Source organism: Urocitellus parryii, chromosome 15, assembly GCF_045843805.1.
Source record: "Urocitellus parryii isolate mUroPar1 chromosome 15, mUroPar1.hap1, whole genome shotgun sequence".
In the NCBI taxonomy this organism is placed as follows: Eukaryota; Metazoa; Chordata; class Mammalia; order Rodentia; family Sciuridae; genus Urocitellus; species Urocitellus parryii.
In genome coordinates this window covers 53,873,968-53,891,641 of record NC_135545.1, presented here as the reverse complement: position 1 = coordinate 53,891,641, position 17,674 = coordinate 53,873,968, and the positions used below count along the sequence as shown (strand labels likewise).

Genomic DNA, 17,674 nt, shown 5'->3' with positions numbered 1-17,674 from the left:
GGCTTGGTGGCCTTGTTGTAACCAGGTGGCACCCAAATGCCTGACGTGGAAGAACACAGAGCTCATGTTCATTGATGTCATTGAGTGTTTGTGAAGACTGGGTGACAGTATGAAAGTGCTTCTAATCTCACTTCAAAGCAGTGGTGACTTTGCCACCAAGGAACAAGTGACCTGTCTAGATATAGTTTGGGTTATGGGGGGGGGGGGTGCCACCAGCTCCTGTACATGTAAACATGAATTTTTGTATTGTGCTACATAAGGAAGATATATGACTAAGAAATGAAGGACGCAAACAGACCCCTGTCCCTTTCCGTGCCCCCCTCTAATTATAAAAATACACTCCCCACAGTCTAGACTGGGGTTTTGTGGCAATTTCTTTAAACCATTTATACAAAACAAGAATTCTGGCTTAAATCTTTCAATAGATTTAATAAATACCCCAGTCTCAATGATAAATTAAGAAATGCATGATTCACTCCAAAAGAGGAGAGATTGAACTAGGAATTCTCAACCAGGCAGGGTCTGTTGGCTAATTCACTAGCCCTGGTACGGGAGGGGGAGGTCTTTATATAAATTTTCCTGACCAAGCCTTTTTATTACAGAAAGAATCATGGCAGTTGATTTTTTTGGCCCATAATTTAAGGTTCAAGTGAAAACTAGTTTCCATATAAACATTACAGTTCAACATTTAAATTCTGTTTCAAGATAAGATTCGGGATGTATAATAGAAACTCTCTTAAGACAGAATTTCATCATCATGAGATTACTTTACACCAACAAAAAGTCGTGCCCCTGGCTGAGGTCTCTGGCCCCAGGCACTGGGCCTTTATGTCTCTGCTCCTGTCTATATTCTCTTTCATCTCGATGCTTCTGAAATCTGTGGAGTGGAAAACTACCAAGGTTGCAGAAAAAAAAAAACTGAGCACAGGGAAACGGCTATGCAAAGCAGCCTGATGTTCTCGCCTCTCAGTCAAGTTCATGAATTTTTACTGCATGGGCTATCACTATGGCCGTTAAAAAGCACCCCTCACCTTCCCCATTTAAAGGCTTTCAGCTATATTCTGAAAGTTGCCAAACCAGCAATTACCAAGTCACTGGCTAGTTCTTATAGCCAAAGAATAACACCACAGGGTATGGACTCTACCCAGAAAATACAGGTTGAGCAAATACGAGGAGTGTCTGGGGGAAGGACCAGCCCATCTCAACCACTGAGGTCCAGGCCCACAGTTTTTTGTTTTTTGGTGTGTGTGTGTGTGTGTTTTGTTAGCTTAGCCAAAGAGAACTTGAGGGATCAAAGAACTCACCTGGCCCTTGATGGAGCTTTGTGTTTTGTGATGGATGGGAAGACCTTGGGGGAACACACTGACTACAGATCAGGCATTATAAAAACCATTTACCATACATGGGTCTGCATCTATGGAAGAGGCCACCACAAAGCCTCTGAAGCTCCAGAATCACAATACATTTCCAGGTCTTCTACCATCGAACCCAAGCCCCATCTACCCAGAGTTTGGTGTTCTGTTCTTAACCCCTTTGTCCAGAGAAAACTTATCATATCCTTTAATGCCATTCAGTGAGGCCAAGACCTTTCTGCCAAGCCCACCCAAACTGGTTCTTCAAAGGAGAGACCCAAGAATCTCCAAAGTTTTGGAAAACCAAGGGGACCAAAAGGAAGGCGCCTCCAGTAGTAGAGGGGTGCAAAAGGAGCTGGGAATCCATGTAGCTCCTTCCCCAGGACTGGCCAAGGAGGATCCTTGTTGGATATTCTCAGATCCTTTGAAGGGATGACCCAAGACCAATAAAAAAAAGCACCCCGAAAGTTGAGCTTCTCTAGAAGAGCCAGGTTCTTCTTGGTGAAAGGCAGCTGAGGAACTTCTAAGGACCATCACCTGTCCAACTACACTGCCTATTCTCAGAATTGTACAGCATTCTCTGAGAAATAGAATGCTAGGAGGAAAGACCCAGGACCCCTGCAGAATTAGATGACGTCTTTTATGACGTCTCGTGCTTGGGCAAGCCGAGTCTCAATGGTCTTAAGTTCATCAGCCAACAATGATCATGAGCCACTTCCACCCCCAGGACTTGCTGGTGCTTCTCTACTCACCAGGACAGGCCGCATCTCACAGAAAACCAGGAGGGAAGCCAGCTCGATGTCCTCGCTGTGCCCATTCTTCAGAGGAACAGATCTAAACCCTGCAACAGGATGGGGAAAATGCAAAGGCAGGAATTAATGTCCGATCGTGGCCTCTTGAGGTACCCAGAGATCATATGCCCCAAGAACAGGGAGGTCAGTGCCCCATGCGGGGGCTACAGTACCCCCTGAGGGTTGGGTATAGAGGCTAGAAGTCTTGACAGACAGGTCCACACAGGAAGTAAAGTTAAGTATCTGCCATCTAGAAATGAAAATGATTCATTCAGAAGGCATTAAAGCCCATAGAACATGCTGTGTTGACTTTAGAGTGACTGCAGCTATGGTTCAATTCCTTAAAGACTCCAAGGAGCAATGAATCCACAGCCCCTGTCCTCCATATAGGCTTTTACAAGGCACAGGATGGGGGGGGTGTGTTTTATCTTTAAAGATTTCCAATCTTCCTGTCCCTTGGTAGCTCGTGGCAGTATTGATCGTCCTCCTCTGGCAGCCATTCCCTGTTTACCATTAGGACCTGTGTTTGACAGTCCTTTTAATGTTTCTTTTTACTTAGGATTGGGAGGAGTTGGAGCTGAATCTCCTCTCACCCCATTAAGTAATGTCTAAGTCAGCTCATCGGGAGGATTGGTTTCCTTGTTTTAATTAAGTAGTATGAAAGAGTGCACAGTAAAATAGAGCTCACTCCCACCCAGATGCTCCACTTCCTAGAACAAACCATTGTTAACTCTTTCCCAAGATGGTCAGTGCCCAGAGTTTGTGCTTCTTTTAAGTCACAAATGAATAGGACCTTAAAGTTTCCATTTAACGTAATTTAGGGATCCACTCTGTGGCCCCGATTTGTCTTCAAAGCTTTTTAATTACATTGTATTCACGGATGCTCCAGGATGAGCAATGCCCAGCTAGAGAACCCACACTCTTCCCCCCCAAGTTTCGGCTCATTTCTCAGTGCAAAATGTGCTCTGACTCTCTCACTTTCCGCCACTCAGGAAGAGGGCAGAGGTACCCATCCCAACCTTTCTTTCTCTTCCCCTAATTTGGGTAAAGATAACATTTCTCCCCCCCTTGATATCGTTTGTGGTATTTGCATTCCGTTTTATAACCATAATTCTCCCACAAAAGGAGACTTAGTTATATTTTTCCAACATTTTATCATAAATGTTTTTAAATATGCAGAAAAGTTAAAATAATACAAAGAACATTTGTATACCACGCACCTAGATTCTACCACTAACCTTTCACTATTTACCCAACCACTTTCCCCTTAATGCATCTCATTAACCAGAGCCCAGTATTACTTTGTATTGTTCTTCTCATATAAAATTTACACATAATGAAATGCACAAACTTAAATTGTACAGTGCTCACTGTGGATGTCTTGGTTATGTTCTTAGTTGTACATTTTCAAAAGCCGACTTTGATTTTACAGTTGAGCGACAGTTTGAGTGGGTATAAAATTCTCAGGTCACAGTCTTCCCTGTAGGATTCTGAGGACATTGGTCTCATTGGATTCTGCTGTAGAGAGGTTCTGGTTTTTACCTTATGGGTGATGTTGACTTGTGGATTTTCTGCCTGGATAGCAGATCACAGAATTCCTACCTTGCAGCTGTCATTACTCCAGATGTGAGTCCCTGAGAATTTTGTTCAAAGGCAGATCCTGACTTGGAGGCCTAAGATTCTGCATTTACCATGAGCTACAGTCTACTGATGACAGGGAAGAAGTCGGTTTAGTGTTGACATGCTGTTGGGTGCTCCAGGAGACGGTCAGGTACCCCGTGCAGTCCAATAGCATGGTTCCGAGCAGGAAGCCACTCAGACACTCCCCCTGTGCCTCTGAATCCAGCAGCAGGAGCTCTGCCCCAGACCCTCGAATCCTGCTCAGTGCTCACTGTCACTATGATGCACTGGGAGCTCTTCTCATACACTGGAATTAAGGATGATGAAAGGTGTTCCTCAATTTCACCAAAAATAGAATTTTTATTCTTTTTCGTTATATCCCAGAGGAAAGAGAAATCATGACATCTTTTAAAATAAGGTCAGTGTTTGGGGCTTTAAGCACCCAGTGGCAGTAAGAGGACTCAAGAGGCAGCATAGGAGGAATTAGGGGAGGGGGAGTCCTAGCTCTGGTCTTGCAACCTTGAACTAGTTAATTCACAAAGTGATCAGATTTTAAAGGCAAACACAACAAAATCCCTTTTGTAGGATTACTATGAGGATTAAAAGAGAAAGACATTAAGATGCCTAATGCAATAACTGGTGTTTCCTTCCTCCCCGAGCCCAGCTGGTGAAAGGCTTAAATGCATCCTTCACAACATGGTGCCAAGCTCGTTTTCGAGTTCAGAAGGCCCTCGATGCACTACTCATTTTGTTTTATTCCTCCCATGAATATGAATGCATCAGGTGCTACTAGGAGCTGGCAAGGAGAGTAAGGAGGTCCCCGGTGTATCTCACAGTTAGAGGAGGGTCACATCTATAATCGTCCTTGAGATTTTGTTCTTTCTTTATATCTCCAATTTAGTCATTATCTAGGTGGACTGTACTTTGGCAGGGACACTGAGGAAATTCCATCCATTCTGACCTTTCCCCAGGGGACTGGGAGAGAGTACAGGCTCCTGCCCCATCTCTTAGGAGAACATCAGAGTAACAAGGGGTAGCAGTATGGTCAGGAATGGTAGGCACAGTTAGCATAAAAAGAAATCCATTATGGCATTAGGACTGTTAGGATTTACCAAAATCTATACCTCCTGCCTCATTCCTAAGCCTTCTTGATGAGGCTAATCCAAACAAAGCACATGGCAAATTAGAGCATCGCAGCTTAACTGCTAGGTTTAAAATAGTTCACAGGATCTGCAAGTTACCCAGTAAGGGCTGCCAAACATCAGGCCTCTGGGACTTACAAATGAATAGGCATTAAATTATGAAATCAGAGGGTTTAAACATTTTCTGAAATGCTTGTTCAACCTACTTGCTTAGGGACTGGTTTCCTCAGCGTAAGATGGGCAGCCTGAGCCCCACGCAGTTTTCTCAGTGTCATCCAAAAGCCACTTGAGGAGCTGGCCAAACATGCAGATTCTTGGGCTGATTAGAGGCCCCAGTATGCCTGCTACTCAGAAGCTGGGCTAGTACCCAGTGGAAGAAATGGCCAGATTTATGATACGAAGAGGAGGAGAAGTTCAAGAACACGTGATATGTTCCAAGTTTAATAATAACACCCAGTCCAGTTCTATAAGTGGCCTAAGTTTCCCAACAACACCAAGAGACTGTATTTTTTAATATAAATGACTAAAATGATAGTAACATCTTTCTCTTGAAAAATGTTTCTTAGAAAAGAGGGAAAAGTGACTTTAAGAGGGTTTCCAATCTTACCTCTCATTCATCAGAAACACCCAGGAAGGGCAAGGAAGAAATTCAACATCCAGTGGACACCTGGTTGTCAAACCTCATACACAGAATCCCACAGGAAAGGAGATTAGAGAAACTGCCTTCCACATAAGGACAGCCATCTTACAGATCAGCCCTGAGCTCCTGGGCCACAGCCCCTGCCCACCAGGACTCTGGCAGCTGCATTGAGGGGCTTGAGCATTTGAGACTCAATGGGCAGTCTCAGTACCTAGTTTCTTACAAGCTGGTCCCAGACAAACACAAAATGACCCTTCTCTACCCATGAAGGGGTTGTGTTCAGCATGAAGGAAAATTAACAACACTCCAATTTTATAAAAGAGGAAGGTGAGTTCTGAAGGCCAGCAGAGTTGGACCTAAGACTGAGCTCCCATCAGTCACTAAATCCCAGCCAGGGGGCTCAGGCAGCAGCACCAGTTCAATGACAGACTAATACTCCAGTTTGCACATGAAAGTCTTAAAGGACACAGCCCCCCATCTCACCCTTTGCCTCCCACCTGTGGATGAAATAAATGTTCAAAGGGGGCCCAGCTCCAAGCCACCCAATCAGTTTTGCACCAATTTAATCAAAACCAGGTAAAATGCTTTTTCATTCTTTTTAAAGCAAGCAGCACAGATCAAAGAACAATTCTGGCCCAAATTAAGTTTCTTGATTAGAATGCCTCTTGCCTGATTTGATGCCTTTAATGGGGTACGTGGCATGAGCCAGGAAGTTGGGGTCGCTGAACATGTCTTCCTCATAAACCACAAAGCGCAGGAATGCAAGGTTTGGGTCATAAATTTCAAATGTCACCTTCTCCTGCGATGGAGCCCAGACAGGGCTGAGGCCATTGTCATCTGTAAGGAGACCAAAGCTCGTCAGAGGCTGCATTCGCACTGCCCTCCTGGAACACATCTGCACCAACATCTAAGAAGATCCGAGCCATCATCTTCAGGTTTGGTTTTTCCCCCTCTTTCCCAGTGGGCAAGCCGCAGTTGTGGGTGTGGCCCTCAGGGACAGAGGAAGAGAGCACATCTCCCACCTCACCTCCTGTGATGGGAGCAGGAGGCTGGAAGAAACACGGGTGAGAAGCGGCCCCTGTCCAGTAAGGGGAGTGGGCTGGGGGTCGCTGAAGAGCGTATTCTAGGGTTGACAGGGAGGACCTAACCTCTAGAAAGGCCACATGGTCAGTATCCAGTCGTGCAGTAGGCTGCCTTTGGCCAGGGACAGTGATTCTGCTCTTAAAAGGCCCATAATTGACAGGTCCTTCCTGCCCTCTATGGCTGAGGTTACCCTAGTTAGACTGAACGGTGCCAAGTCAGCCACATGTGTCCCCAAGTCCCCCACTCTGCTTCTTAGCCTTCAATCCACAGGTGTGTCAGGTCTGGGTTGTCGCAGAGGAAACCCACCGAGTGTCACAAGGCAGAGCGAAAGCCCTGCCTTCCAGCCCTCACCCGGCTCCCGCAGGCAGAGGCACAGCACTGGCTCCAGGTCCAGTGCACTAGGAAAGTGGCCTTGCCTTTCCCCTCCCCTTCCAGAACTATGGTGGACAAGAGGGGTACAGAAAAAGGCTAAACCACAAAGTGCACTCGGAGTCCCCTGGGGACAGCATGTGCATGTGATCCAACTGGGTGGCATTTCAGGAAAGGCCCAGGCTACTCACTCACGACCGTCGTCTTAAACTTGCTGTTGTCATACTCGGCTCCACAGACTTCCACCTCTACGAAGGGACAAGCGATGCTGCGCCCAAGCTTGGGGAGATGGCGGGCACCAAGAACCTAGGACACCAAGGTAAGCAGGTTGATCCCCCAGGTCCGCCCATGAGCAGCTGAGCCTGTCCCACATGTCAGCCAGGCGTGGGCTTTGTTTGAGTCTGGAGTCCAGCTGCATAAGTTCAAAGCCAGCCTCGTCCACAGGAGAATCATAGCAACCCCTTAGGGTGTGGCTCCAGAGTGCCCACCATCACTGCTTCCCACTGGGAAACAAGGAAGTGAGGTGGAGAGTTACGGGGTTCCCAGGTGGAAGGAGAAGTCTGAACCAAGCCACTTGTCATCTGACCCAACAGGTGGGTCTCCCTGAGCACACAGGTATGCACACTCATGCCAGGTGGGCACCTATGGAGGCTGGGTGCTCCAGAACTGAGATAGGGCAGAGGAGAGCAGGGCACTCTATTAAACAAAGACCTTAGGTGGCATGCATTTCACTTTTTCTTCCTTAATCTCATGAGAAATGCAATCCACTTCTCGACTTTCCAAAAACTCTTAGGAAAAAACAACACATTGTCTGAAAATTGGATTAAATTAAAAAACTTTGACCCCTAAAACTGGCCCACAGGGGGACAAGCTCTCCTGGGTTGAGACCCTATGACATGTCCACATGGCCCTTCTCTCTCTTCCTGGCCGGAGGCTGACCTCACCCAGGGAGAGATTCTTGCCTCTCCCGCAGAGGACCAGGGAAGTTCACTGGGTTGGATTTAAGGAGATCCCCTCCTCCCAGGACAGCACTCGAGAGGGGACTGCGCCCCCAGATGCCCTCTGGGCCTCCAGTGCAGCATGGGCCCAGCCCCCGGGAGGGCTCTACCTTGACGGTGAGAGTCATCAGGATCTTCCTCTGCGACTCTGGTGGCATCGGGTCGTACTTCTCTGTCCGCATGCTCTCCGGCTGTAGGACGTAGCCCGTCCGCCCGTTGAGCGAGAACAGCGCGTGGTTCATCTGCATGTACTTGTCTGCAAGGACAGCCGAGAGAGCATGATGTAAGGCCGCTCAGGGACATGGCCCTGGGCTGGGGGTGCTGTCTGGGAAGCGGTGTACCGCTCTCCTAGACAACTTGGGGCAGTCATTCCAATAGGTATGTGACTTAAAAGACAATGTCAGACGTAGGAACACTTTTCCAAGTATGACAGTAGGACCACAGATGATTAAAACAGGGCTGGGCGTAGCTCAGGGTTAGTGCACTTGCCTAGCATATGCAAAGCCCTGTCTTCCATCCTTAGCACCACAAAACGACAACAGGGAAAAAAGGCTAAAAATTGGAAGCTCAAAATATCTACAAAGAAAAAACAAACTGCATCACAGTGAAATCATTTTAGCTGGGTAGGGTGACACATGCCTGTAATTCCAGTGACTCAGAGGTGTGAGGCAGAAGGATTGAAAGTTCAAGGCCAGCCTCAGCAATGTAGTGAGACCCTGTCTCAAAATTTAAAAAAGGACTAGGGATATAGCTCAGCAGTAAAGCCCCACTGGATTCAATCCCAAGTACAAAAAAAAAAAAAGTTAAATCACTTTACTTCAAATGACAAGCAAATAAATACATATAAACCTTTAGCCTCTTAAGAGCTGTGGTAAATATATGCTATAAAAACCTACCACATTAGATAAATCACATGAATGGTATGCATGAAAAAAATGCAAATTCTCCCTAAGTAAGTGAAAAATAGATTAACATCATCACTGGTAGGAGAAATGCCTGCAAGAGCAGATTTAATTATCTACAGGATAATATCAGTTTTCACTTATCAGCAGGCAAAAATTAAAAAGCTCAATAAAATTACATTGGTGCTGGGTGCAATAGCACACACCTGTAATTCCAGTGGCTCAGGAGGCTGAGGCAAGAGGATGGCAAGTTCAAGGCCAGCTTCAGCAACTTAGCAAGGCCCTAAGCAACTTAGTGACACCCTGTCTCAAAAAATAAAACATGCTGGTATGTGGCTCAGTGGTGAAGCACCCCTGGGTTCAATCCTCAGTACCAAAAAAAAAAAAAAATCTGACCCTGGTGAAGTTATGCCAAAAACATGAATTCATACTTTCACCCATTTGTGTTCCTCTCCACTGTCTCTAGGGAGGCACTGTCTGCACAGGGTCTCAGCTCAGGCACAACCCCACCCAGGTGCTCAGTGGTTTTCTGCAGGTAAAGCATATCAAATGAGAACACAAGTGCGGGTGCCCCACCCAGTCCTTCTGAGACCCTTGCCCCACAGATGTGCACCTGCATCTGAATGATGTTCCCTCTAAAAGCCAAGGATGGGCAATGGCCCAGATGTACCTCCGTGGGAGGCTTGTTAAGTAAATGGCAGTTCCACTCAGTGGCGATGAAGAGAATGTAAGGAGTGAAAGCACTGTGATTTAAGTCCGTGTGTGTTGGTTTTCCCCGGCAGCTGAATACCGCTGCGGGAGGAGAGAAGTCCTCAAAGAGGGATGGCCAAGAGCAGAGAGCCCCCGAGATGGCCACTGCACACCTGGATCCTGTGAGCCTGAAGCTACAAGTCGGCTCCTAGACTTTTTCGTTATATAAGCTAAGACAGCTCTTTCCCTTAAGCTAGACTCGTGATCACACGGCCAGTGGCCACAGTGCCCGCCCTTCGGTTCAGCTGCTGGGCTCTGCATTCACTGGCATTCTGCTTGAGCCCTGGCGGTTCCTAAGACACATCGCTGGCCCCCAGCTGACTTTGCCTGGAATGATGCGGCCACCATCTGGCCCCCGGCTGCCTCCAGTTACCTGGGGTCTGGAAGTTGAGTGCCACCATCTGGGAGCCACACAGCCACAGGCGGAAGGGATCGTAGTTTGAAGAGTCAACTCTCTGTCCCTTCGGGTAGACGCGGGTCAGGCCCTTTTGGTTATACCTCAGGAGATCGAGGGGCTTCTGTCTGACGATGCTGTCGGCCTTCGTCTCCACGAAAGAGCGGATTTCCCGGAAATCAGGGTTTTCTGCGGACAGAGGTGGGTGGATGGCACTTCACTCTCGCGGGTCTCGCTCACACATTTTCCTAATACCTGCTGCCATGGGTGGGTGCTCAGGAGGTGAAAGGTAGCCAGAAGTCCCTCGACAGGACGCTTCCGGCAGTGATGAAATGCTGCTGTGGACTCCTCCCTCGGGGGCCCCACACAATAAAAAGGAACCTCATCTTTCATACGAGATGTAGGACAATTTGTGATTAAAACTACGAGATCCTTGAAGCACACAGCACTAACGAGGAGCAGGTGTGTGGGCGGCAGCAGGAAGGTAATATGCAGAGATGGGCTCTCTCCTCAGGATGCCAGAGACACAAGTAGCACAAACCCCGCATCGTGGAGGAGTGAGAACCAAATGGTACTGCCTGTGGGCGGGATGTGATGGGAAGGAGTGCCTGGACTGGTAAAAGGAAAGGCGAGGTGGGAGGGTGTGGACATGTCACCTCACTTGCTCCCGCCCTGCTGGGGTGGGACAACCAGAAGGAAACTGGCTAGACCTGGCCGGGCCCATCCTGCACTTCAGCATCTTTCCCTGGACCTGGAGGCTGGGACCCGCCTGCTATGGAGAATTTGGTGAAGATCCACTTTATAATTTCTCCGAGGTCAGCTGAACAGTGGTCCCTGGCCCACCCAGGACCTCAGCCCCAGAACCTATGAATCTGCTGTTAAAGGGCATCAGGGACAGTGCAGATGTGGCTGAGGAGCTTGGAACAGGAAGACCCTGCTGGATCATCCAGGGGGGCCTGCTGTGCTCACAAGGAAGAGAAGGCCAAAGGCCAGAAGCCACCAGAAGCTGTGCAAAGCAGGAAATGGACTCCCCCTGGGGGTCTGGAAGGACTGCAGCCCCTGGCACCTTCGTTTTGGCCTGGTGACAGTGGCCTCAGACGTCTGGCCTCCAGGACTGTGTGACAACAGATGTATGCTGTTTTCAATCACCACATTCATGGTCATTTTTACAGTGGCTGCCCTCCAAGCAGGTAGGGGCCAAGGACAAAGGAGTCGGGCCTCTGCCAGGAGCAGTCAAGAGCCAGCAGGAAACGCTTTCCCCTGGAGCATCAGATTCCACAGGGAGCCCTGCTCATGGTAAGGGAGTCGCGGGGAGGGCCTTACCCAAGTTGTCCTTGGTCTTGCTGGTGGGCTTGCAGTAGACGACCAGGTCCGAGAGCTCGATGGCAATGGACTGGTTCTTCTCCCAGTACTTCAGGTTGTTCTCCTGTTCCAACACCACCATCTTTAGTTGCAGCCGCAAGACTGCACCCCAGCAACCCCAAGCCACTGGGCCCCTCCTGCCTGCTCAGACCTTCCATGGAGCTGAATGTTCTCTTGTTCTGAAGATGCCCTGCCCCTCCTCCACAAGCAGCTTCCACCCAGATTTGGTGTCCAGCCCAGTCCTGGCCACAGCTCTCACAAGTAGATGGGGGCCTGGCTGGCAGGGGGGGACACCTCTGACACTACCTCTCTTTTCTTGTTCCCCCTGCCTTTCACCCCACCCCTCCCCTGAAACCAGTGGTAGTTCATCAATTCCAGATCTCCGCACCCTGTGGGCCAGCTCCAGCACACGTGCCTCAGCTCCGCACATCCTGGCTCCATCCAGAGGGCTCTCCTTTCTCCCCAGGGCCCGGGCGGCATTTCCCAGAAGGTCTGCTGCTCGATCTAACTCTACCCAGGTAAGGATGAGCTGCTCACTTCACCCCACACCTGGCCCCTCAGATTCTATCAGCCTCTCCCTGGCCTGGGGGAACCTTAAGAGAATATTTAATACAGTCACCATGGGGTAGTACTCAGCTCCAGGCATGATGGATATTATTTGATCCACAAATGTCAAGAAGCAGAAATTATCGCCATGTACACAGAGAGGTTAAACAGCTTACCCGAGGAAACGCAGCCAGCTGATGTCAAGACCAGATGCTTAAGAGCAGGGACCCAAAGTCCCTGGAGAAGATGTCACTAAACTGCCCCTACATCTAGCACCACAGTTCACAGCCAGTCCCCAAGCCCCAGCAGCACCCTCAGACTCCTCACCCATTGGTGGCTCCTGGGCCTGTCCAGCAGAGCTCTCCTGGACCTATCCAAGTCCTCTCTTTTCTGGGAAGCCTTCATGGGGACGGGGAAGGGACCTGGCCCTCCTGAAGGCATCCACGCCTCTCTGCCCCAGCCAACTTCTGCCAGGCTCAGCCTTGGCAATCCCTCTTCCATTGTCCTGCCTTCATGCTAATATGCAGATGGTGACTCCCTAGGGAAGTCCCTTGGCAGGAGGGCCCTGCAGACAGCCAGTGCTCAGGTGGTTACAACGGTGGAAAGGGGAAACCAGGCCCTGAGAATTACTGGGTCACCTGAGCAAATCCTACAGTCTCTGAGCCTCAGATCCCCTCACTGTAAAATGAAGCTCACAGGAATGCTCCCTCACGGGGCCATTGTAGGAATTAAACAAGGAAGCCTCATGGATCAGTAATGGGGGCCACGCAGGTGGCCCCAGGAGGCACCTCCCTACGCAGGTGAGCAAGCAGCAGGCTCTTCCGTGCAGACACCTGCACCAGGGTGCTGAGTTAACTCTGCAACCAAAGCAGACTCTGGCCATGCCAGGTCCGCACCCGAGAAAACACCCCAGCTCCTCTACCAGCCCGACCCTCACCAGCCCTTCCCATGCTTCACAGGAGTCCTGGGTACAAAGCAACCAGAGGAGGGAAGAAGTCACGGCGTGCTCCATGCCTACTTAAGACATCAGCCCGCCTAGAGCCAAATGCTCCCAGGAGACGAGGACCTTCCCAAACCTCAGGTCGCTAGGTCCTCATCAGCCCGGCCCTGCACTCCCGGTGCACGATCTTCACTGTGAGTGTGTGGGGGTACAGGACACCCCAGCAATAACACTGTTTGCCTCCGCTGACAGGGTTGCTTAGACAAAGGTGAGTAGGTGTGCCACACATAGCTGTCCCAGAAGCCCACCTATGTATGACAAGTGGGGACTTCACCCCATTTTCAGCCTCACCGGACAATACCAGCTCAAGAGGAAATGCCAGTTGCTTCTTCAAAATTGCTTAATGTCGCTCTGCACTGAAGGTGCTACCCACTGGGCCACCTCGAAGTGTGGACAGACGCCTGAGCCGGCCCCCAGGCAGCCTTGAGGCCTGCTCAGGGCCTTGCCCCTCAGACCCACACCAGCCCCTCACACAGGGTGGCTGTGCCAGAGCCAGAACGCGGTCAACTCTGCCGACTCCCATTTTTTTACCCTCAATGTAATAAGAAGACTAAGATTGTTCTCACGAAATTTTAGCAAATGTAAAATCCAATTACAGAGGATACAGATCAAAGGCGGCAGAAAGCAGCCTTGAAGAGCTAGGCTCAATTTCAGAAAACTTCACGGGCAGGAGAGGGAGGGGCCAGGGCACCTCAAGTGAAGCCACACTCTTCTCCAGGAGGTGCCAAGCACAGGCGCCAGTCAACGCCCTGTGCCAGCCCACACGGAGGCGTTCCCCCAGGAGGCTGGTGCTGGGGACGGACTCACAGGCTGGCTTTCTTCATCCTCAGCTAGAGGACCCAGACCAACCAGAACCTGCTCAGGAAGGGACGTGCCATCAGGTGGCACCACACAGATCACAGTGAGGACAGTGAGCCAGCAAGGAGGACACACCTGGGTAGGGACGATTTTTCAAATGAACCTCAGGGCTGTGGTGCCCCCGACCTGAGTGACTAGGGGACAGATGAGACGTCCCTATCAGGGAACGTGTGAACAAGCCGACTTGCTGGCCACAAGCTCACAGGTCACCCCAGTGACTAGGGGTGGTGTGACAAGGCCCCTGAATTTCTAGGACAGGGAAAAGTGGCAGGCCCTGCCAGGAGGATGCCATTGACAGGCCTTCTGAAGACAGTAACTGTCCTGCAGAAAGGGTGAGTCAGCAGACCCCTGGTGGCCAAGGACCAGGGCAAGGGGCTACCAGGCTGCTGGCAGGTGGGCACTCCAAGTTCTTTGGAGGAACAAGAATGGACTGCATCCTGAGATCATGGGGGACTGGAGAGGTCGAGATCTTCCTCAGAAGCAAGCCAGCTTTGTAGCCACAAGAAAGAGCAGAGCACCTCATGCCATCCCTGAGATGTGGCAGCCCTGCCACGTCATCCTGGCACAGGGATGACCAAGGCCATCATGGGCTGCGGTCACTACCTCACCTCATCCTACCAGTCAGGTATTTGGCTCCTCGTTCTGCAGACAAGAAAGCCGAGGCCCAGTATCCAACCCTGGCAGGATTCAAAGTCCAGCCTGCTGTCCCTACCCAGAACCCCAAAACCCTCTAGCCAGGTTCTGATGCTCAGAAGAACCCAAAAAAGCCCATTCCCATCTAGAAGACGATGTGCCATAGGGTGGGTCTTGGTCACCCCTGCGTTCCAGGGAGGAGAGCTCCATGATCGCTGGCTGTGGAAGGATCTAGGCAGCTTTGAAAGATGCACAGGACCAGGAAACGGGGAAGAGGAAGGCGATACTTCCTGGGTAGGCTATGTTGGCAGGGGCGACGCTGCACACGCCAAGTCTTCTGAAAGCTCAGACGGGGCCCAGCTTCCCAGGGATCTCAAGTGTCCCTGCCTGTCACCATGTGCCCAGGTGAGCAGAGGCCTACCTTGGTGTCGATCTTCCAGGTGATCTCTCGGATGCTCTGAAACCACTCAAAAAGCTCCTCCACCCTGTCGGTGGCGAACTCCACAGGAGGGTCACCCTGCTTCTTGGGCTCCAGGATGAAGACAAAAGACTTCTGGTTCTTCCCCTGCGGGGCTTTCACTGGGGGGGAGGGAAAGGAAGGCCCCGTTAGAAGCCCCGAAGAGCAGACCGCACGCTGCCCGAGACGTTTCCCAGGAACCACCCCGAGCCACCTCTGCGGGTTGTCCTGGCACTGACTGGACAACACACGTCCTGCCCTAAGGTGGCTAGTGGGTTCAGCAGTGGTGTCCCAACAACGTCAAGTCCCCAGTCCCTGAGAACCTGACCTTATTTGGAAATAGATGTGCTCGGTGAGGGATTCCAAGCTGAGACAGCTGGATTTGGGGTAAACCCTAAATCCAAGGACTGGTTTTCCATTAAGAGAAGGAGGGGGAGACCTGGACTCAGACGCAGGAGCACAGAGACATGGAGGCAGACACCATGGCGGTGAAGCCACAGCAAAGCATCAGGGACCACCAGCGTCAGCCAGCGAGCAGAGGCCTAGAGAGGCCTCCACGGAGAACGTGTTTATAAAAGAAACAGTTATGAGGGGTAGATGACCTGCCTAAAAAGATCAGCTCTAAGATTTCTGAGCTCCTGGATGCCAGGCGATACTCTAAGCAGTGACAGGCAGTGTGTCTTGCTCGGTCCTCATCACAGCCTCATGGGGTACCACTACCTTGTGTCCGTTTTACAGGACACAAAACTGAGGCTCTGGAAGAATGAAACTGCGAGGCCACACAGGTGGCAGAGGCAAGATCAGACCTGGTAGCGACTCCCTACTTCGTGCCTCTGCTCTGCAGGAGGGGAGGCAGATGCTCCAGGGTGTCGGGGTGTGGAGGGGAGTTCCCCCAGCCCTGTGCACCTAGGAGCTCACCTTGGGACCTCAGGTGTGGGGGTCCCTAAGGAGCTCGGTTCTGTCATCTGGCAATGGCAGCAAAAACTCCTGTACCCGGCCACCCTACTGGTTTCCAGGGGAAACCAGAACCAAGTGATGCAGGCAGAAAGCAAAGTGCTGGGACACTGTCCTCTGAGCCCTCAGGGACCAGGACTCCCCAGGGAGAACCTCGTGGGGAGCAAGCCCAGGCTGACAACCCAGTGTGCTCCAGCAGAGGGAGGCTGCCAGGCCCTCGGCCCAGAAGGTCTCACTGCCTGCACCCCGCTTCGGGGGAGCTGCGACCTGCCCCTAAACACAAGCCAGCTCCCGCCCCAGCAGCCCATGCAGATTCAACGCTGCCACCACTGCACAAGCCCACGCCTGGGCCACACCCTCACTTCCCCTCACCCCAGACCCCCTGTGGGCAGTCTTGGTTTCCTGGTCCCTGGCCGAACAGAAGTGTCAGGATGCCATCTCATAGCGACCAAGTTGCAGATCTGACCTTAGAAGCCAAGCCTCCTGACCCCGAGTTTCATCTGGGCCTGGCCAACAGCTTCAAAAGCCAGTTCCCAAAATAATGACGTTGGGGACAGCAGCTAATACTCATCAAGAGCTTATCGGGTCAGACTCCGCTTCAGCACCCACTGCCTGGCTGGTTCCATCCGCATCACTGACCAGCCCAGCCCAGATGTTGGCTCCTGCCCTGCATGAAGCCTAGTGCATCAGTGCCCACTGCACAGAGCCAGCGTCTGCCTGGGGTGGTTCCAGGGTCAGGCCTTGGGGGACTTGCTAAGACAATGCATGCACGTACCAACATTGTAGGTATTGAGGTCCAAGATTCCTCTGCAAAGAGACCCTAAGGGATTGTCTTCAATAATCTGTGGAGAAACAAGACATAACTCACGGTAGTCGTAACAAGAATAATAAAAAGACAACCGGTTTCCAAAGCACACCGTTTAGCAGACACTGCCTGTGGAATCGTTTAAAATGCGTTTTCATTACAGGACCCATCCACCGGGAGAGCTAAATAACGAAGCTCGGAGATGAAGGGGACTGAGTGGTGAGCAGGAGCCACAGGGTCAGCATTTCATTTTCCCCATCCATAAAAACAAGGCCTGTGACTCCTAGAACAGATTTCAAAACACGCCCTAGACCCATTATCTGACAATACTATGAATGGGACCCTGTGGCCTACGACACCCAGCTCGAGAACCCTCTGCAGCTCCCCAGGACCTATTGAAGCAACAGCTGTGCTCTATGATCTTTCCAAGCCCTGGTTGCCCCTGCCCCCACCAGCTGGCTCTCCCAGCCACTGCACACCCACACCATCCAGCGTCCAGCTGAGACGGAGACCATCTTGTTGCCAGGAGAGAGGGCAGACCTGTGAATCCACCTGGTGGTTACACAGCCCCACCGTTCCCCACCAGGCTCACACTGACTGTAGGCAGGAGGGACACAGGACCCACATGGTAAGAGGACCGCACCTCAGCCTCAGGGGGAGCTCGCAAACAACCCCCTCTTTGCTTAGCCAACCTCCCGCCATTTTGACTTTTCAGGCTCACATGTCCCTTCCTCTAGGAAGCCCTTCCAGATTTTCCCACCTCCCTTAGGAAATAAATGCTCTGGGCCCCTACAGTCCTCAGCAGGAAGATGTCACCCTGGTGCAGCCACAGTCAAAGTGGCTGTTCCCTGAGCCTCTGGGCACAAGGCAGAGGCTGGGGAACAGAAACCCAGCTGGCAAAGCCACACGAGGACCTCTCCCCGACCAGCTGGGCCCACCACACTCCTCACATCAAGCCCGCTCTGCACGTCTGGCTGCCCAAGCTCAATGATTTCCACTGGCAAACTGCTTGAAGCAA

At 51.0% G+C, this 17,674-nt stretch overlaps 1 protein-coding gene across 1 annotated transcript in view; it reads right to left on the bottom strand.

Annotated features, from left to right (window-relative positions):
* Plcg2 (phospholipase C gamma 2) overlaps positions 1–17,674 on the bottom strand; it is a 121,362-nt gene that overhangs the window by 10,945 nt on the left and 92,743 nt on the right. Inside the window, exons 23-30 of the mRNA XM_026392997.2 lie at positions 16,627–16,693; positions 14,862–15,019; positions 11,365–11,467; positions 10,021–10,230; positions 8,106–8,251; positions 7,189–7,303; positions 6,215–6,382; positions 2,105–2,193 (exon numbers count right to left, since the gene is read on the bottom strand). Of these exons, the coding sequence (XP_026248782.2) occupies positions 2,105–2,193; positions 6,215–6,382; positions 7,189–7,303; positions 8,106–8,251; positions 10,021–10,230; positions 11,365–11,467; positions 14,862–15,019; positions 16,627–16,693 (1,056 nt within the window). The remainder of the gene's footprint in view (positions 1–2,104; positions 2,194–6,214; positions 6,383–7,188; positions 7,304–8,105; positions 8,252–10,020; positions 10,231–11,364; positions 11,468–14,861; positions 15,020–16,626; positions 16,694–17,674) is intronic.